This window comes from Ochlerotatus camptorhynchus, unplaced genomic scaffold (genome assembly GCF_037179485.1).
Source record: "Ochlerotatus camptorhynchus isolate MF236.1 unplaced genomic scaffold, CSIRO-AGI_Acam_v1.1 ptg000577l, whole genome shotgun sequence".
Classification (NCBI taxonomy): domain Eukaryota; kingdom Metazoa; phylum Arthropoda; class Insecta; order Diptera; family Culicidae; genus Ochlerotatus; species Ochlerotatus camptorhynchus.
In genome coordinates, this window is record NW_027041058.1 from 116,172 (window position 1) to 137,818 (window position 21,647).

The 21,647-nt window shown below is 43.8% G+C and overlaps 2 protein-coding genes across 2 annotated transcripts in view; one reads left to right on the top strand and one right to left on the bottom strand.

Annotated features, from left to right (window-relative positions):
• Nucleotides 1-21,647, bottom strand: part of LOC135713698 (protein FAM91A1) — a 179,798-nt gene that overhangs the window by 82,101 nt on the left and 76,050 nt on the right. The window lies entirely within an intron of this gene.
• Nucleotides 8,981-21,599, top strand: Cndp2 (Cytosolic non-specific dipeptidase 2). The gene is made up of 4 exons (XM_065236940.1): nucleotides 8,981-9,164; nucleotides 9,235-9,469; nucleotides 20,305-21,423; nucleotides 21,491-21,599. Exons 1-4 carry the CDS (start codon nucleotides 9,118-9,120, stop codon nucleotides 21,536-21,538), a joined length of 1,449 nt encoding a protein of 482 aa, XP_065093012.1. The 5' UTR covers nucleotides 8,981-9,117; the 3' UTR covers nucleotides 21,539-21,599.

Sequence of the window (21,647 nt, forward strand, 5' to 3'; positions counted from 1 at the left end):
AGTAACGGTGGATATATGTTCGTTGAATCGAAGCTTACAATCCATGATAACTCCTAAATCACGGATAGACTGCACACGTTCCAGCGGAGCAGTGTCAATATTGTAAAGATGATTGATGGGAATCCAACAACGGCTAAAAGTGATCACCTTGCACTTATTGATGTTCACGCACATTCCATTTTCCTTGCACCATCGTGAAAGGGCATCGATGTCAATCTGCAGAGCAACACAGTCCAAAACAGACTTGATGAGTCTGAAGATTTTGAGGTCGTCGGCAAAAAACAACTTTCCAGAAGATATTTGCAGGCACAAGTCATTGATGAAGAGCACAAAGATCAATGGACCTAACACACTCCCTTGTGGAACTCCAGATGGAATGTAGAAGGTCCTGGATCGTGCTGAGTTCACCTGGACGAATGCTTTCCTACCAGTCAGGTAAGACATTAGCCAGTCGGCTATCCAATCGGGAAAACCCATATGTCTCAGCTTTTCCACGGCATAGCTATGCGGAACAGTATCAAATGCTTTCGAAAAATCAATGTATACAGAGTCCACTTGATTCCGGCTTTCAATCTCACGAAACAAAACGTTGGTGTAGCATAATAAGTTGGTTGTTGCAGAGCGATGGGGAACGAATCCATGCTGGTATTCCGAAATTATCGGTTTTGCTGCAGACAGTAAGACCTCGTGGACCAAGGATTCAAAGAGCTTTCTTCAACGTGCCGCACGCTACCCGATTTGTGGATGGGAATCATTTTGGCAGTTTTCCATAAACCTGGGAATGTTTTTTCATTTAACGATCGATTGAACAGTATCGTCAAAGGTTTAACTATAGACTCGGCGCAATTCTTCAGCAGTGTTGGAGTTAAACCGTCGACTCCGGCTCCTTTCGACGCATCTAGTTTGGCTAACGCTCTCAACACTTCCTCACGAGAAAAATTGAAAAAAGGAAGGTGGATATCATGGGATGGCACATTTTGAAAACAACCCGGGTGAGGTTGGGGCGACTCCGCATTAAACACACTTTGAAAGAAGGTCGAAAAAAGATTAGCTGCCTCTTCAGAAGAGCAGGCCAAAGCGTCACCATACTTCACATTATCAAGCTATCTTTCTCAATCTCGTTATCCATACCGGGCCAGTATACAAAGCTTCTTGCAATTGCCTTCATACGAACCGTTCCTGGATGACCACGGTGGAATTGTTGCAGGATCCTTCGTCGAAACATGTTGGGAATGACGACTCTATCGCCGAACATCACGCAGCCGTCGATTACACTGAGCGATTCTCGTCTGTTGTAGTAGGGTTGAACTTCAACATCGAAGAGAGTTTTGTTGGGACAACCATCATGGATATGGATATGCTTTGCCGCGGTTTGAAGAGTGCTGTTTGTTGCTGTAGCCTTTCGAAGTGCTGCAATCACAAATTCTTCCTCTGGTGGATTGGGGTTCGGTCGATGAGCCGGGATAACAAATCTGCTCATCCGAAGTCGTTGGTGGACACATGTTGAATTTCGAAGTCATAATTGAGCATCGTGAGTGCCCAGCGTTGCAGTCTGTTCGCAGTGTTCAGTGGAATGCTCTTTTTCGAACCGAAAATAGACAGCAATGGCTTGTGGTCGGTCAACCAACAATGTGAAATGTCGTCCGAGCAAATACTTATGGAACTTCGTCAATGCGTAGACTAACGCAAGTCCTTCCTTTTTAGGTTGTCCATAATTACGTTCTGCGGGTGCAAGGGTCCTCGAAGCGTGTTGCACAACCTTCATTTCATGATGCCATCGGGAAACTGGGGAAAGATTACTGCCCCGATGTCAGTGCTTGATGCGTCTGCTGCCACGATGATAGGCAGCTTGGGGTCGTAGTGTGTCAACAACAAGTTTGATTGAAGAACTATCTTGAACTTTTCGAAAGCTTGCTGATACTCGGATATCCATTTCCACTTTGTTTCTTTCAAGCTTCTCAATTGTCCATGATATCACAGAGAACAGACATGGAGGCTCGAACAAAATTTCTCTAAAAACTTGTGTAAAGATTCCTATTCGACTTAAGTGCCACTAACGGCGACTTCCCCACTTAAAAACCCTCTTTGACAACATGATGGCGCTGGCGTTGCACAAATTACACTAGATACTAAGTGCTAGTAGCGCCAAGTGGCAATTTTCAACAGAAAATTTATTGATACTAGCGCCAAATTGGTCGAAAGGGGGGAGGTAGCTCATCGATTCTTCCGGTTCGCCTCCTAGCATCGTGCTATAAGGTACCAGGCGATAACCAGGGTAGTTGATCGATAGCTCGATGACATCATTTCGTTGGCGTCTGCAATGGGAAATTCTCATAGCAGGCGTTGACGATGGGACGTTGCGAGTTGTTGAATAGCGACTATCGTGGTAACTCACCGATTACCTGTCGATCTGCCAAATTTGGAAAGACGTCTGCATTGAATTGTCTCATATAATAATATTCCGCCCACAAGAAATTGCGAGTAGCTGAGTGGAATGGAGATAAGTTAAGCATTGGGTACAGGACCAAGTCTCCCCTGGGTGGTGCCAAAAGATGAGCGCAATAGAATCATCAAGTTGCCATAAGGCAGGGAATGAGACTATTGCATGGCTGGGTAGTCAAAGTCTTCCATTCGTTAGTCATTTCAGGTGGATTAGAACAGGTTTAGGTGGGCGTTGGCCAGATTTGGATTTTTCAGATGTAATCCTGGATAGGACCCTGTCATTGAACGTCGCGTGAAAGTGGAACTTAATGAAGGCCTAAGTACTTTTTCGTAGTTTTTAGTTTTCGGATTTGAAAGATCGTCGGTTACAGTGGCCTGCTTACTGAGCAGAAAAACGCGGTCCCAGGTCCTTACATATCAAAGAGATTTATGGTAAAATCGCTTGTGTATCGTGTATTTTGCAACTCGTTGTTGTCGTTGGTTCCGGGTTTGAATGGATACACAAATTTGAGCAACGGTATTATGTGATATGAGGGGCTCGGTGGCCTTAGAGCAACCGTTTTTTGCTTACTGAGCAGAACATCATGAGTCTAATCTCAAGCCCATCCACATTCAAGATTCGTCAATCGTTTTATTTGTTAATATGACTACATGGTAATAACAGCAACTCGGTGATTAAAAAGGTGCTCGTCTGCCTAGTGGCAAACGTTTTTGCTTACTGAGCAGAAGACCGTGGGTTTAGTCCCAAGCTCCTTCGCGTTATATGATCGCTAGGAAATCAATTCAGCTTATCGTTTACCAAAACGAACCCTGCTGCAAACCCAACCCTCTTATCCAACATCCCAGTGATTCCTCGTGGAAGTGCAGAGGTGTTCTCGGCTTCCATCAAAGCGAGTGTCATGTCAACACAATCCTTCCCATTCCTTTCTTGACCTGTGTTCGGGCGCGGCCGGCGCTGGTATTGCCTAATTTAAGATCACCAGTTTTTACACATTGAGGATGATTGCTAGTCCCAAGCATCGTCTATTGGTTCTCTGTGTAATTACAGCTGATCTGGCAATAACAGAGTAGCAACCGTGGGCGGTCAATCAAGCTCAAGCTCAAGCTTAACTAGCGCCAAATTGGTCGAAAGTGGAAAATTTATAGAGAAAATCAGGAGATGCTAACACCACGTAACGGCGACGTTCCCACTTATTTTACACAAGTTTCTGACCGAACTTGAACGTCTGTTCTCTGTGATGATATAGCGCAATTCTTCTAGGTTGCGCACGAATCTTCCGTAGAAGTTGACCGCGCCCAGAAACGATCGCAGCTCAGTGACGTTGGTTGGAGGTGGCATTGCAATGATGGTTTTGATTTTCTCGGGGTCTGGACGGATGTGTCCCAAGTAGCGGATTTGCGACTGGAAGAAGCTACACTTCTCAAACTTGATGTGGAATCCATACTCCTTGAGACGTAGGAAAAACTGGTTGAGTGATGCTGCATACGACTCCAAGTCCCGGCCGAATACTATGGCATCGTCAATGGAAGAGCGGACGCCAGGTATTCCCGCAATCATTCCATCAACCAGTCGTTGGAATGCTCCCGGTGCAGACTTCACCCCTGGAGCGAGGCAATTGAGCTAAAGGAATAAACCCCGATGCGTATTGGCGTTGATGGCACCGTCGAAAAATTTGCTCTTCCAGTAAATATAGACAGTTTCTTATGGGAATTTTCGGTGGAGTGAAAGGATAGTACAAAGTCCGCCATGTTTCACGTACAGTCTGACGTTTGCTTATGGATTTTCTCATAGGAGTAAAGAGCTACAGAGTTGCCGTCAACGCCAATTAATGGTGAGCAGCTTTTTTGAATCGTCATCCACCTCGAGCTGCAAGTATGCATCGGAGAGGTGAATACGGAACTGCCACTGAGTTGGGCGAAAATTTTCTCCGGAGTGGGAAGCGGGTAGTGATTAGCTTCTAAAGCCGCGTTGAGTCCTGTTGAATAGTCCGCACAGATACGAACCCGACCGTTTGGTTTACGTACATCCACGATTGGAGCAGCGCACTCAGAGAAATCGATAGGCTCGATAATACTCAATGACTCCAACCGTATAATTTCAGCATCGACCAATGGAATTTGTTGAAAGGAACTGGCCGCTTGGGTCAGAAAACAGGTTGAGCATTAGGTTTGAGGAAAAGCTATACCACAGACAAACAGACGTAACTATTTGAAAAAGTTTTTCTTGAAAACATAGTATCTCAAATCATAGGACCTCAGTAACGACATCTCTTGGGTTTCTCGCGGAAAACAAGCTTGCTCGCTAACTCGCAAACAATATTGCATTAAAGTTCTGTAGAATGTATAGAAACGTCAAAGTGATCCGATGCCAGCGCTGCGGCGAGTAGTTCGCGGAACTGATAATATTCAAATCAACCGTTAAATGCGTGAATGAAGATACACAATGAAGTGTTACGTCTGTTTGTCTGTGGCTATACCTTTAGTCTCTTTCAATGTCCTAGTGAATAGTTGAACACATCTGCGTGCTTGGCCTGGAATTCACGTACTTGCTGATCGATTGGTTTTGTCTTCAAAACCAAATCGCAACCGAATCAATGGGAACTGACCACAGCTCGAAGAGTTCGATCCAGTCGATGCCTAGCAGATTCAGATTAGCAGTCGTTGTGACGAAGCATCTTCCTTGTGCAGTTTTGCCGTTGATTCTCACTTCGCACTCGAACTCACCCATCAAATGGAGCGGCTTGCCTGAATGTTGGCACGAACCTTCGCATGCTTGAGTGTTGAGCGATGTGATTGACGAGTTATACGCCTCGGGATTTTGCCTTGTAGGGTTTGCTTGATTTGTTCGATGACTTCTTTTCCTCCCCTGCTTGAACCGATTTTGGTTTGGAGAAGCAGCCACAGTAGCCTTCCTTGTGGCCGATACGGTTGCACTGCTTGCACTGAAGACTCGAGAATGGACAATCCCGAACATAGTGCATCTGGCCGCATTGCCAACAAGGTATACGAGGCGATTTACCTTCCGTCTTCGAAGACTGTTGTGGTCGCGAGGTTCCCTTCTTCTCCTGAACTCAGCTCGATCATGGATGTGTCCGCCTTGAGATTGACAAGCCGTTGATAGTCGTCGATCAAGTTTAGGAGTGTTACGGGAGCTTCTGGTGTTTCAGCTTCGATCCGGGAGAGTAGCCTGGCTCGTATTTCTGCATAGCAATGGCTTTTGAGACCGCAGACAAATGATCAGTAGGCTGTTTCGAACCATTTGGCGGTTAAAATTTGACAGATGGAAAGTTATCGATTAACCCTGCCTGGTTATTTCTGACCGACAAGAAGTTAAATTTTGACAACCGTGGCTGAGTTCTGCTCGATAACCGGTCGATCGGTAACACAGGGATTTTCAAGGGGTAATCAACTCTGCACACCTCAATCTGTGCCGAATGCTGTGCCGAAGTCTGTCAATCAAGTATCCCATGAGTTTGGCAACACTGAAGTTTCAATGACTTTTGTGATTGTTTGTTTGTGATTAAAGAAAAAGAAGCGTGATGAATTGATGTATTCAACAATCACTGCTGCAGTATGGAAATTCTATCCGAATAAGAAAACTGGAAAAAGTAAATGAAATCTGTTTCAAGATTCGTACCGTTCATCACCAACAAAACACTGATTGTAGCGGAAGCCGGTTCCGAAGCCCAACTCCGGCGGATCCTCATAAATCCGGAAACGCTCATCAACAACGAGTACATCATGACATAGTTCGAGATTCTGGTTGATTTCGGCAAGCTGGACGCGGTTCTTCGTTCGTGGCTTTGATTATGAAGCAGTACGACAACGATAGCAACTGCGAAGCGGCGGTGGAACCATAGAGGTAACTCTAAGACCAGAAGGTTCCGAAGAAACGCGCTCAACTTTTTGGCTCAGCTCTGGTACTCTCTTCGGTCCCAAGCTAATCGATGCACCCCTCGAAACATAGGAAAATCCACGAACCCCTCATTGTATCTGTCAAACTTTCATAGTGAATCAAAACAAACATACTGTAGAACTAGAATTTCAACTAGAATGGGATACGTTGATCGATGTACTTGGGGCCAATAGGCTAGTCAAGTAGTGAGCCAATTTAAAATCGTTAGTTTCCACCGGTTGGTGGAACTGTTCAATCGGCTGCAAGCTGCAATGTGGTTCTGTTGTATGCCAAGGGAAAAGTTTGAAGGGTTTAAGGATCGGGTTCAGGTTGTCAAAATGCACTTAATTTATTTTACAGAAAGTCTATCTAATAAATTGTCTAAGAATGTACAATTGGGTATATATATTTATTGAAATAATCCCGATTATTTAAACAAGGTGAGTGACTAGTGGTGCCGTAGATCAGTCATCCGGGAGGAAGGTGCCTGATTTGTATGACGCTATGTATCTGGCCACCCTGTGGCATTGACCCATGTGAACCGTGATTACCGATATTAGAAACTATACCGAAAACGCCAAGCAAGTGTTCGTTGCTAAAGTGGATAAACCTGAGAGTGACCTAGTTATTGCTGTTGCTGGTGATGATCTTGGCGCTGGTATTTATTTATCACTCAAACTTTGACAACTCTTGCAGGGAATTGGACGAAGTATTGGCTGCAAGAGAGATCCGAGCAAAGTATATGTTTGTCTTCCAATCCGGAATCCGATCGTCTAGTCCGACTGATGTATCAATTTCATCCTGAAGTGAAGATCGACGACTGTCAGCAAAGTGCGAAACCTTAGCAACTATTGGAATAACGATAGGAAACAACAATGATGCCGTTGCATATTATATTTTGTGTCATACTTGTCAAAGTGAGCCCTAACCATGTGCCGTGATGTGTTTCGGCACAGTGTGCAACATAATGTCGAAATGTCACTTTTAACCACGAGTTAATTTCAAGGGGGGGGGGAGGTGTTATAGTCGCTATATTCATAGTCTGGCGGATAGAATCTCGGGAACCAATTGAGCTGTCAAATAGCGGAACCAATCGAGCAAATCACGACCAACAACAGAAAAGAGCACATCAGCTATTGCGAACAAAATGTCGGAAACCGTTTTCTCGTGACCGCCTACACAAACTAACACCATCTTTGGGTTGTGGAAAGTTTTCCCTATCAGATGATGCTGGTAATTTAGCTTCGATTGGCGAGGAAAGAATGATCAACGTTTTGTTTATAAAAGTTTATAGTACCTTTTCAATTGTTGGTCTACAATATATGGAATTGGTTCCGCTTTTTGATATATCGAAATTCTATCCGCCAGACTATGAATTTAGCGACTATAGGGGAGGTGGCTGTCAAATAGGAACAATCGTCGCCTACCCTCGCATCGAGGGGGGCGACACATCTAAATCTTAATTCTAGATGCTCGAAAAATCTCACACTAGCGAATGAATCTTCGAAAAATCTTCTATCATTTTTCAGTTCTACTTAATCAAATTGGATTTGACAATCGAAAATAAATTCTTTCAAGGGGTGATCTTATGCGCTTTAGACTGCGCATTTAATGTGATGATTGCATTTGATATTTCGACACTGAGCATGCATAAGGGCGTAAACGCGATGATCGATTCTCTTTGTCGATTTTCTGTTTTGTTAATAACGAATTGACGTTTCTCGGTGCGTTTGCTGTTGCTTTTGATAGCCAATACAACCTGTTACAACTCTGCATTGAACAAATTCTAGAAAATTGTTTCGCTTAGCTGTAGCAATGCAAAGAGAAAATCGATGAAGAGAATCGATCATCGCGTTTACGCCCTTATGCATGTTCACTGTTGATTTGCTCAAAACATTTCGACAGTGAGCATGCATGGATGCGGACACCCCCACAAAGGATGCGCACACCCCCAACAAATTATAGCCTTCTGTCAGATGACCCAACTAAAGAATCGAGTCTATTCAAAAGATTGAAAGCTGTAATGACAAAAATAAATAATTGTCCAGGTTGCTGCGTTGTACTGATTTGTGCGTGGCTCACGCATTTCAGGCTATTTTTGGCAGGCCACTGACAAGGCCTATACCAACAGCAGTGTTTGACAGTATGCAGCATGTCCCGGGCTCAAATCATTTATTTTGCTATGCTGGGCCCGCTGTCACGGTTTGACATGTTGCCTACGCGCCTGCCACTGGGCTGATTTTTGGTTACTAAAAAAAATCTTTTCCCGTGCATACTGTCTACAAGATAACATGAAAGTATCCATTAATGGGTAAAAAAGACTCATTTTGAAGAAAAGTGGCTTAGCGTGTAAAAAATGATTGCTTCACTATACCCTACCCATCAGTCATAGTACATAATATGTCAGTCTCTTCGTTGCTTGAATCCGTATTCATATAGGACAGTTGTGCGATTATAGGCAGTTATTACCTCCCCATACATACAACCAATCAATTCAACGGTGAGTGAACCTCCCTTCAAGCGACTACCAGTCTGTTATCAACCGTTCGTTTTCTTATCTTCTGACGGTGGTTTATTTGTATTGGTATTTAAATTTCGAACTGCAATCAGCGAGCGATATATCCTGTCATTCAAACGCAAGCCGGTCAGTCGTCAGCAGATCGTGGATCGGACAACTAACTAGGCACAGAAGAACCGGTTTCTCTCTTGTCTCGCTGCATTTTTGTGTTTGTTTCTTATTCGTTCCTCCCGTTATCAGGAAAAAAAATAGTGATAAAACAATGGCCAGCGAAGCTGCCCTGCCTTCGGTTTTAAAAACCCTCTTCAGGTTGGTTTAATCATTTGAATTAATCCAATTATGTAGGCAATCAAATAATATTTTTTTTTCATCCACGCAGCCACATCGATGCCAACAAGGCCAAGTACATCGCCGCCCTGGCCGAAACGGTGGCAATCAAATCGGTTTCGGCTTGGCCGGATTCGCGACCGGAAATCTTCCGCATGGTCAACTGGGTCGCGGACCGCTTGAAAGCCCTGGGAGCCACGGTGGAGCTGGCCGACGTCGGGAAGCAAACCTTCCCGGACGGACGGGTTCTGGACCTGCCGAATGTGATCTTGGGAACGCTGGGCAATGTAAGTACCTACCTACCTGTAATGTAGACAATTGAACGGTGATTGTGGCACGCTTGATTGATGCGAATCCCAAGTGGCAGATCGATCATACTAAATTCCTACGGCAATTCAAGTGGTCGCATAGTTGGGTGAGGAGATATTTCCGAAAGAAGTGGAATTGTGATAAGCACGGAAATCTCACATTATTATCATAGAAATGACTGCGAATTGTATGCGGTTTTAAGCCGCAAAGCTAACAAATTCGCACACAGTGATGAGGAATATTGTGGGTGATTTTTCTGACACCGTTTTCAGTCACTGGAGAAACATGAGACGATGAAATAACATATTTTGAATAGATTAAGTGCAGGGTCACACAATACCGCGGCAATTTGATGCCTCCTTTGTATAGTAAGCGTAATAACAAAGACTGAGTAGACAAAACATAGTACCTATATCGTGTTGCTGAAAATGAAGAGACATGAAGAATTCCAGAGATTGTAGAACAAAATGTTTTGCTGCTGGTGATGTCATATTTTGTTCAAGAGAAATGCAACTATTCTGCTCATGAACAATGCAATATGTGTCCGACGCTGCTTATATATCTTTTCGATGAGACAGACGCGTCCGTTGACCTCCTTATTTGTTTTGGTAAAGTCGAGACTTGCACCGGCTCAGTTGGAGTGTGTATGAGTAGGGGCTTGGATTGGCGACAAATGTGAGATATATAAAAAAGTATTATTATCACCATGCTAAAATTTGCGACCGATCTGATCGTACGAATTTGGGAAAACTTGTTTTTTGATTCGTAATTTTTGTGTCGTATGTTTTTGCTTTGATGTTCGTGAGATTGATGGGAAATCTGTTTCAAATTTGACTTGTGATAGAAGCTGTTTTAAACAACTCCAACTTCAACCAGGCGTCTCCATATTAGGTAACTATTTTGAAAAGAGACATGTTAATTATTTTAAATTTTATTCGACACACTCATGTATTCGTTATGCCTTTTAAGCTGAAATAACTCCTGTAGTTATAACTGTGTGGGAATTTTTGTATTATCCAGATCAAAATAAGCCTTAGGCGTCCTTTGTTGTACACATAAGTCTTCTTTTTCTTCTTCCTCGCATTTCAAGCTTATTGCTTATCGCATATTAGCTTATTGCGTGCTCTCAACTTAGTGTTCTAGATGCACTTCCACAGTTATTAATTGAGAGCTTTCGATGCCTGTACCATTTTTGCATTAGTATAATCTACAATCATACTCTTTGGCTCAGGGAGGTCGAGAAATTTTCCAACAAAATCAGGGAATATTAGGGAATTCATTTTTGGACACCAGGGAATCTCAAGGAATTCCATTCAAATTCTTAATCACAGAAACTTATTATTAACTGACTTACTTCGCTAGTTTCAAACAACATAATTACTAGGTGTAGTTTGAGGATGGTTGTTCGTTTCAACTTTTAAATGGAGATGGGAACTTGTAGTTGCTCAATGCTTGATGTTGCATTTTTCCAAGTTGAGCAAACATTACTCAAACGAAAGGGTATTTCGATGATTTAGGGCCTAATGTAAATTCCGCTCCCACTGGGTGTTGGCACATTCCTGAGTTGAACTGAGATCCTGAGGGTTGATAAAAATCCATTTCCGTAGACGCTATAGACGTTGTTAGTTATGGCAAAATTTAATCTCCAAATAGGAATATGCGTCTCTTAATAGATGTTATACCTAATTGCTTCTTAAAAACAATTTAACCTTTGAGTGGAGTGGTGCGTTTGCTCGATCCAGCAGTGTTCAACAAAAATCAATTCTTTGAGCGCATTGAAGTGCCTTTGAGTAAATGCAATAATGGAAAAGATTTAAGAGAAGAGGATGATTTTTCTTCTGAATACTTGTAGTTATTGTTCCTTATTGTGTTTTAACCAGGAAAGTGGCACCCCTATCTCTAATAATAACAAGTAGCCATAGCGAGCATAACCGTGGGCCCACGTTCGGGCCTAGCTTTGATTGCTTTGATTTAACTTTTTTATGCTGCCTACGAAAAGATGGCTGCGTGCCAGTCCCTTGGTTTTAACAGCCTGAATTAGCTCAGAGAATCAACTAAATGAGAATTTTGCATAATGATCTTGCCTGGATGGCATGGCATGGCTAAATCTCGTACTGAATGATGGTCATCGTTATTTTTTTTATTTCAGAGGTTGTTGACTACTCTGAAATTCACGGATATCGCTTATCTAGAGATGATTCTATAGGCCCACGCACATTAGATCCGGATCGGACGCGTTGCGGCAAAGTGACAGCTAAATCTATTGTCTAACTGTCAAATTTACGTCAACGCTACGCAAACGGATCTAATGTGGGTGGCCCTTATTACATGCGATTGATCCTTAAAAGCAAAATAAAAAAAAAACTTCAAAAAGTAAATTTTCACACACAATGTTTTTTTTTTTTGATTTTAGGAGTAACTTATTTTCGGAATTCTATGCTTGAACAAAACTAATGGTGTTATTGTTTCTGCCCGAAATCCTTATCTGAAACACCCACCCAACTTTTATCTGTAGTTATCGGTAGGCCGTCTTAAGAAGGCTTTCCCAAAATTTGTAACGTTTGTGAGCGGAGGTTGATGAAAACAAATTACGTGCAATTTTGGGCTTTCTAACCGATGTTTTTTTAATACCTATACGATTTTCTAGATGTCCGACAATATATTAGTTTTAAATACATGGTAAACATATAGAGATCCGTCCTACAGTCATCGGTTCAATGATATGAGTACCCCTCAAGAATATGCGAATATTAAGAATAACAAGTAAGTGCGAGTAGGACGAACGGAACATGAAATCAAAAAAGGGAGAAACAGAAAATAGCATCAGGCAGAGAAAGTCGATTAAACGTTAAAAAAAAATCATTCGCACACGATAAGAAAAAAGTACCCAGTGTGAACTGGCCACTTTTAACTACTTTTGACTAGTTTATCTTCTTTTCTTCTTCTAATCACAGAGAACAGACGTCCAACTTCCACCAGAAACTTGTGTAAAGATAAGTGGGAACGTCACCGTTACGTGGCGCTATCATCTCCTGATTTCCTCTATTAATTTTCAACTTTCAGCCAATTTGGCGCTAGTATCAATAAATTTTCGGATTAAAATTACAACTTGGCGCTACCGGCACTTAGTGTCTAGTGTAAGTTGTGCAACGCCAGCGCCATCATTTTGACAAAGAGGGGTTTTAAGTGGGGAAGTCGGCGTTGTAGGCGCTTAAATCGAATAGGAATCTTTACACAGGTTTTTACAGAAATTCTGTTCGAGCCTCAACGTCTGTTCTCTGTGTTCTAATGTTGTCAAAAACGGAGGAGCAAAACCATCAATCTTAACAAACACCTTCTCAAAAATCGGACGATCAACAACAGAAAGATTTATGAACACTATAATTTATTTTCGAAAAGTTAAGTTTAAGTGAAAATTTACCATATGGAACACAGCCGTAAAATCTGTGATTATCGTTATCAAAAGTGAAACATCTGTAGTTTTGAACCTTTCGTCTGTGAATCGGTAGGCATACCAAAAATCGGTAGGACTACCGATAAATCGGTAGGTCTGGCCACCCTGTTAGAATGCGAGCGATTATATGACATATAGGGCTTTTGATCTAATTTCCGTCCTACTAAGCACAACCCGCACTTTACCTCTCTGTTCTGAACGAGTTTGAACGAAAAATGGAATATTTCTGTCAAAGATGACTTCTAAATTTATTCACCTTTGATTTGATAAAGAGTCACAAATTGTTGAGAAATTGTTTAAAATCTAATACTGCTTCTTGATTCTAAATTCGTTCTACGAGTTTCAATTCCGTCCTAACGCATTAAAACGCCATTAGATTTTCTTCGTCCTACGGATAAACGTAGAAAAAGGGGATTCGCTAGGAGCGCTTCTTTTGTTTTGAGAACAATAGAGACTTTAGTGAGAGCGTGTTAGTGAATATCCTAGGAAAATACGTAACAAATAGATGTCAAACTCATTTTGACAGGTATACTTTCATACATTTTTTAGGTTAGCCAGAGGAAAATAATAAACAACTTTACACGGCGTTGCTCCCGCTAGTGTGCGGGCGTTAAACGTCACTAATCTCTATGAGCGTAAATATTATTACAATGCGCTCTAACAGGGTTTATCTTGTAGCTAATGAACTAACGCATCGGAACAAACCTATAATTGATTTGTGCATTGTGAAATCATTGATATTATTATTCTTTTCTGATCGATAGAACGGAAATGGGCGATTACGATGAAGTAGCGCTCTACCCTATCGAATAATTTTAGTCATGGTGCAAGAAATTCTTTTTGTGTTGAGCTGAAAACTATCCATTATACCTAGCATATGCTCTGTAAATGGTTCACATACGAAACATATATTCATTCGTAAGTCGAAAGTAATACACACGTTTTTGTGCAGAAATTCATCCAAATGGTTTTGTCATTCAAAATTTGGAAACATAGAAACTGTAGTCTGTATGACTGTAGTCATACTTGTAGGCTAAGGCCTTGTTGTCCTATGCTATCCGAAGAAGTCGTCTCCACTCTACTCGATCCATGGCCACACTTCGCTAGCCTCTTAGTCTGCGAAGGGTCCGCAGGTCGCCTGCTGCTTGGTCGATCCATCTTGCGCGCTGCGCGCCTCTTCTTCTTGTTCCTGTTTGGTCGCTTTCTAGAACCACTCTCACTGGGTCGTAGTCCGGCATTCTTACGACGTGCCCAGCCCACCGTAGTCGCTCAATTTTTGCAATGTGGACGATAGATGGTTCTCCCAGCAGCTGATGCAATTCGTGATTCATTTGCCTCCTCCACCGTAGATGGTACGCAACACCTTCCGTTCGAAAACACCAACATAGTCCAGCATAGTCCAGGTCTCGTGGCAGCGTCTTGTAGATAGTCAACTTCGTGCGGCGGCGAATTTTATTCAACCGGAGCGTCCTCCGGAGTCCAAAGTAGGCACGATTCCCTGCAATAATGCGACTTTGAATTTCTCTGCTGGTATCATTTTCGGCGGTCACCATTGAGCCCAAATACACGAACTCATCGACCACCTCGATTTCGTCACCGTCAATCTGAACTCGGGGTGGGAGGCTAACATTCCCCCTTATTCTGCGAGTCACGTGACTCTCTCTCTCACCGGTGAGGTGACAATAGTCACCTCGTGTGAGGTAACTTTCCATTTGATTTGCATTTGATTACTCGCAGAATAGGGGGGATTGTCTTCCCTAGAACCTCTTCCTTTCATGTATTTTGCCCAATCCGCCTAGCTTCAGCCTTCAGTCTGATGAACGTTTCCGCCATCGTCTCAAAGTTCCGTGCCATGATGTCAATGTCATCGGCGAAGCCAAGAAGCTGGATGGACTTCCTGAAGATTGTGCCACTCGTGTCTATCCCAGCTCTTCTGATCGGTGTGATCAGAAAAGCTGGGATAGACACGAGTGGCACGATCTTCAGGAAGTCCATCCAGCTTCTTGGCTTCGCCGACGTGATGTTGAATAGCACACATGAAAGTCCATCACCTTGCCGTAACCCCCTACGAGATTCAAAGGGACTCGAGAGTGTCCCCGATACTCGAACAACGCACATCACTCGATCCATCGTCGCCTTGACCAATCGCGTCAGTTTATCCGGAAATCCGTACTCGTGCATAATCGGCCATAGCTGATCTCGATTGTGTTTGAAATCGATGAACAAATTATGTGTGGGCACGTTGTATTCGCGGCATTTCTGCAGAACCTGCCGAATCGCGAAAATTTGGTCCGTGGTAGCGGGCGCACCCATGAATCCCGCCTAGTATCGCCCCACGAACTCTCTTGCAAATGGTGACAGGCGGCATAGAATTTGGGAAAGTTCCTTGTATGCGGCGCTCAGCAGTGTGATCGCGCGGTAGTTGTAGCAATCCAACTTGTCGCCCTTTTTTGTAGATTTAACATACGACACCTTCCATCCACTCCTCCGGTAATATCTCCCCTCCCAAATCTTGGCAATTACCCAGTGCCGCGCTCTAGCCAGTGCTTCACCACCGTATTTTAATAGCTCACTTGGTAGTTGATCTACACCAGTTGCTTTGATGTTCTTCAGCCGATCGATCTTTTCATCAACTTCTTGAAGATCAGAGGCCGGTAGCATGTCGTCTTTTGCGCGTGCTGCAAGGTCTGTTGCCTTGCCACCTTCGCTTTTTGCTGCATCTCCGTTGAGGTGCTCGTCAGGGTACTGCTTCCACCTCTCAATCACCTCACAAGCGTTCGTGAGAAGGTTACCGTCCAAGTCCTTGCACATATCGGCTTGCGGCACGTAGCCTTTGCGCGAACTATTTAGCTTCTCGTAGAACTTCCACGTGTCGTTTACGTGGTACAAATTTACCATCGTCTCGCGATCTCGGTCTTCCTGCTGACGCTTTTTCCTTCGGAAAACCGAGTTTTGTCTGTTCCGCGCTTGTCTGTATCGCTCCACATTCAATCTCGTGCGGTGTTGCAGCATTCTCGCCCGTGCTGCATTCTTCTCCTCTACTAACAGTTTGCATTCGCCGTCAAACCAGTCATTTCTTCGGTCCGGGATTGCAGTACCTAGTGCCGCTGTAGCAGTACTACCTATGGCTGAACGGATTTCCCTCCAGCCATCTTCAAGAGAAGCTGCGCCAAGCTGCTCTTCCGTGGGTAGTGCAACTTCCAGCTGCTGCACGTAGTCCTGGGCAACTCCGGCGTCCCGTAGTTGCTCAATGTTGGGTCGCGGCGTTCGACTTGGACGTGTGTTATGCACCGTCGAGAGTTTTGAGCGCATGCATACTGCAACTAGGTAGTGGTCCGAATCTATGTTCGCGCTGCGGTACGTGCGGACGTTGATAATGTCGGAGAAGAATTTCCCGTCGATTAGAACGTGATCGATTTGGTTTTCTGTGTGTTGGGCAGTTGATCTGCAGGTGGCTTTGTGGATATCCTTGCGGGGTGGGGGGAAAAAGGTACTTCGAACAACCATACCCCGATAGGCTGCAAAGTTCACGTAGCGTTGGCCGTTGACGTTCGATGCGGCATGCAGGCTGTTTGGCCCGATTGCCGGTCTATACATTGCCTCCCGTCCTACCTGAGCGTTCATGGTTGGTTGTCTTTATTAAGGAGATTTTCAGCCAGACGTTGGTTCATCTCCGGATGCTGAGCGTTCATGTCGTTGATGACGATTTTGACGTCCCGTTACGAACAGCCGTCGTACACCTGCTCCATCCATCACATAGAACGCTTCTTTCTCGTTGTCGGGTCTCCCTTCGTGTGGGCAGTGCAAGTTGATGATGCAAAGCCGGTTCCCAGCTCTGGTAGAAAGTAGCCGCTCGATGCCCGCTTTTCCATACCTTTTCTTCTTCTTCTTCTTCTTCGCATTTCAAGCTTATTGCATATCTCATATTAGCTTATTGCGTGCTCTCAACTTAGTGTTCTAGATGCACTTCCACAGTTATTAATTGAGAGCTTTCGATGCCTGTACCATTTTTGCATTGGTATGATTGTGTGGCAAGTCCAATCATACTTCTATGCCCAGGGAAGTCGAGAAAAATTCCAACCCGAAAAATTTCTAGACCGGACCGGGAATCGAACCCAGCCACCTCCAGCATGGTCTTGCTTTGTAGCTGTGCCTTTACCGACTGAGCTAAGGGAGGCCCCACGTCCATACCTTTTGTCCCGTTCAGCAAAGTTCCTGCAGTGCTACGACTTCGAAGTTGCGTGGTTGAAGTTCGTCATAGATTAACCTATCACAACCCGGGAAGCCGAGCGATTTGCAGTTCCATGTTCTGAGTTTCCAATCGTAGTCCTTATTTCGTCGCGTAAGTCTGTGCGGCTTGTTGGGCCTGCCCCAACCCTCTGTCTCGCCGGGGGACCATCGTGCACAGCTCTGTTTAGAGTCCCACGCTGGCACTAGGACGGTGATCAGCCGCTCCTAACATGGAGAACAGACGCCATTTTGAGCCGCACCTCCATGGTGAACAGACGCTCGGGTTTGGTGAAGCATTTCCTCTATCACCGTACTATGGTTATAGCGCTAGTGTTCGCGTCGCACCTCTTCACTTTGCTATTGCCGGACTGGCAACATTGCCCGGGCTACGCCACCCAGCTGTGTCCATGTTTCCGCTGGTAGTCTTTTGTTATCATATGACTCGAGGAGGCGTGAAGTAGGAACTTGTGAGGACCAGGGCTAGGTATTCCGCTCCTTCCAGGTTGTCAACTCACCATTTTGTTAGCGTTAGCGTTATCGTTGTTATGATATACTTCGTAGATTGGATACTAGCGACACTCACGTCTCTTCTGAAATTCTCAGTTAGACCGCTTTCAGGAATAATGCTGGGGAATAAACATTGGTTCCAATCTAAACAAGAGTAACAGAAGCATGACTGTCGCTATAACCCGGCCACGCCCATCTTTACCATAACTAGGGATAGGGAAGGAAATGTTGATGTAGTACCTACTTAACGAGAGGCCAACTCACCATTTTGTAGCCCCAGAAACTGTAGTCAACTGAATGTGAATTCATTCTACTACAGGAGGATGATTTCTTTCAGTGTACTCTGTTTGTTAGCTGAGACCTCGACAGAATTCCCGTTTGTTTGCTGAATCTCGGCAAGTTTTTCACTGAATAAAAAATAAAATGCCGAGCTGCTCGGTGGTGCCCATCTCGGCAAAATGATCGAAGTGTGTAGTTTGATGGCGGAAAATAGATTTTCCAATCTTAAGATAACTCGACCTCCCTTTTCTGTGATAAAAATAATAGATTTTTTTCAATAATGTATTTTTTTAAAGTCTCCCATCACTGTTTCTTAACTATCCTCAACTTATCGAAGGCATTGCTTGTACAGAGAATGGCATATCCATTATTTCAACTTGCCCCCTTGTACTCATTTCGATTTGCCCCCTAGGGTGTTAAAATGTGGGGCAAGTTGAAGATATTTTTTCTAACTTCATTTGACTTCAGCTTACTCACTGGGTGAGTCGATCGTACTCACTTTCATCCGATGTATCGAGTTGTGAAAAACTGAGTAAACCAGAAATGTCAAACTGAGTAAAAGTCATTCAGTCAGTAAAATCCTGGACTTAGAAAAAAAAAATCCAGCCATGTCGGAGTAAACGTCATTTAAAACGGGCGAATATTCTACTCAAAACCGGCGGAAATGTCGTTAGGTAAGTAGGAATTGCTTAGGGAAACGGTGTTGAACCATTTTCTGCTCCGGTACAATGAATCCGGGCAGGAAATTTTCATTTTCTTGAATAAAAATCAAAACAAAATCCCCTCCGCAAAAATGGAGTGGATTTGAATCAGTTTACGTGAGAACGTCGTTTAATCAAAAGTGAGTCAACATAAGGCTACTCAATTTTGAGTAGCCTACTTGCCGCAGAGATGAGTACATTCGACTCAATTTTGAGTTGACCAGAATAAGCGTGTATACCATCACTCCAACTAGCCTCGATATGCTTCCTTAGCGTATACAAATGTGTAAAATACAGAACATTCTACTACATTGAGAAGATTGAAGCAATGCAGAAAAAATGTGTGTTGTATAGTTCATATAAAATTAAAATAAACAAAGCTGAGGAGCACGCTAAGCTATTTGTAACTACATGATTTGACAGTCAATCTGAGTGATAACTCCGCATATAGCTACGGGTTCCGTTTCAACTTACCCCGCTTTTCAATTTGCCCCGGTGTACCTTATTGAAGTGAACGAATGAGTCATAGAGTTTGCATTACTTTTCCCAGAAGAACCAGTTCCAACCCGTGCGAACCCGAGCTTATTGTCAGTACGAACCTTAACCCGATCCAGGATACAAATTCAAACGTTCAAACTGACGTTTGACAGACAACAAGCAGACGCAATATTGATACCCGATCCAGGTTGGAACTGAATCAAAAACAAATTCGCTATTAGCACAAGTCAAGAGCAAATTTTCATTATGTCGAAAGTAACATTCGCACCGATCCGAGAAAAATAAAGTTTTGAATTGATGACCGAAAAGTTATTCCTATTTCCAATTAAACACATATAATCTCATACTGATAGCAATGTTTAACATATTAAGCAGGGTTTTAATCATACGAAGCAGATCGCTAGCTTTCATGCTAAAAAAATACTGGTTTTAGAGTCAAAAGTTGCCGTCGTTTGGTGGCTCCCTAATCTTACTTAAGCCAAAGTGCAATCCATACATCATTTCAGGACCACCGAAATCATCTTAGCTACAATCAGCTCGATTTATTCACTTTAATAATGAGAAAGCGAAACGACGAACGTACACTTTTCACGGGTTTCTCTACGCTGTTACTTAAGACAAACGGAGTCTCCATAGAAATCGGGTGACGTCAAAAAGCAATTTGACTGGCGAATAAATTTAAAAATATGATGTGATCCTAGCTCGACTTAGTTACTTTCGACATAATGCAAATTTGCTCTTGAAGTCATTCCAATCGTGCAAGCAGATAACCAATCAAATAGATTAGGTGTCGTCTCTTTGATCCATATTCACCCTCTGTAATAATGCATGATGTACTCGACACAAACATTTAAATCATTCCGTCCCAGAGACAACCGAACAGCTGAGGTGTTCCCCAAATCTCTAAGCCAACACGGTCACATCGTAACAACAACTTGCTCAAATATTATCCAAGCAAGTGGAATCTGCCCTCTCCCCACGTCGTCGCTTTATCAACTCGAGTGCCACAATCAATGTCATATCAGTAATCGATTACCTCATTGTAAGACTTAATCCCCCCCTAGGGAAAAAATGTCTCACTCAATTGTTATACGTTTTGTTTCTCTATCTCTATCCCTATATCAATCACCCCCATGCGACGTAGGATCCCGCCAAAAAGACCGTCGTGCTGTACGGTCACCTGGACGTTCAGCCAGCGATTCGCGAAGACGGTTGGGACACGGAACCGTTCGTTCTGACCGAGAAGGATGGAAAGCTGTACGGCCGGGGTGCCAGTGACGACAAGGGTCCAGTGTTGGGGTGGATCCATGCCATCGAAGCGTACCAGGCGATTGGAGAGCCTCTGCCGGTGAATTTGAAGTTCGTTTTCGAAGGGATGGAGGAATCCGGCAGTGAGGGTTTGGATGATCTGTTGTTCAAGCGGCAGAATGACTTCCTATCCAATGTGGACTTTGTGTGCATTTCTGACAATTATTGGTTGGGTACGACCAAGCCGTGCATCACCTATGGTTTGAGAGGTATCTGCTACTTTGACGTTGAGGTCGGATGCGCTGGAAAGGATCTGCACAGTGGAGTTTTCGGCGGTACGGTTTACGAGGCCATGAACGATTTGGTGTACTTGCTGGGAACGCTTGCCGATAAGGAGGGAAAGATTCTCATTCCGAATCTCTACAAGGAGGTTGCTCCACTGCTTCCCAACGAGCAGCAGATTTACGATGCGATCGATTTCGATGTGACGGAATACCGTGAGCAGTTGGGTGCAGATCGCCTGATGCATAATGAAGATAAGACCAAGATTCTGATGCACCGTTGGCGTCAACCGAGCCTTTCGATTCACGGTGTTGAGGGTGCCTTTTACGAACCTGGCCAGAAGACGGTCATCCCGAAAAAGGTTATTGGAAAATTCTCGATCCGTATCGTTCCGGATCAGACGCCGGAGCTGGTGGAGAAGTACGTTACCGAGTACCTGACGACCAAGTGGGCGGAACGTGGCTCTCCGAACAAGTTTGCCGTTCGAATGGCTCACGGTGGAAATCCATGGACCGAAGATCCGAATCATCCGCATTATAACGCGGCCAGCGTTGCCACGAAGCATGTCTATAAGGTAGAACCGGATATGACCCGCGAAGGAGGATCCATTCCGGTGACACTGACTCTGCAGCAAACCACCGGCAAGAATGTACTTCTGCTGCCGATGGGTGCTTCCGACGATGGGGCTCACTCGCAGAATGAAAAGATCGATGTTCGCAACTACATCGAGGGGGTAAGTTGGTTGATGATTGCAACTCGTTTTTGAACTGAGTATTCATTGTTTTTTTTTTCTATTCCAGACTAAACTGCTGGGAGCGTACTTGTACGAGGTGGCCAAAATCAAGTGAGGTGACCTGCTCGATTGTTAAACGATAAACATCACAAAATACATCACAGTTTAACCATAAAGCCAGTTTGGTTCTTTCAAGACAAAGAAAGCACGTCCTCATTCCATGA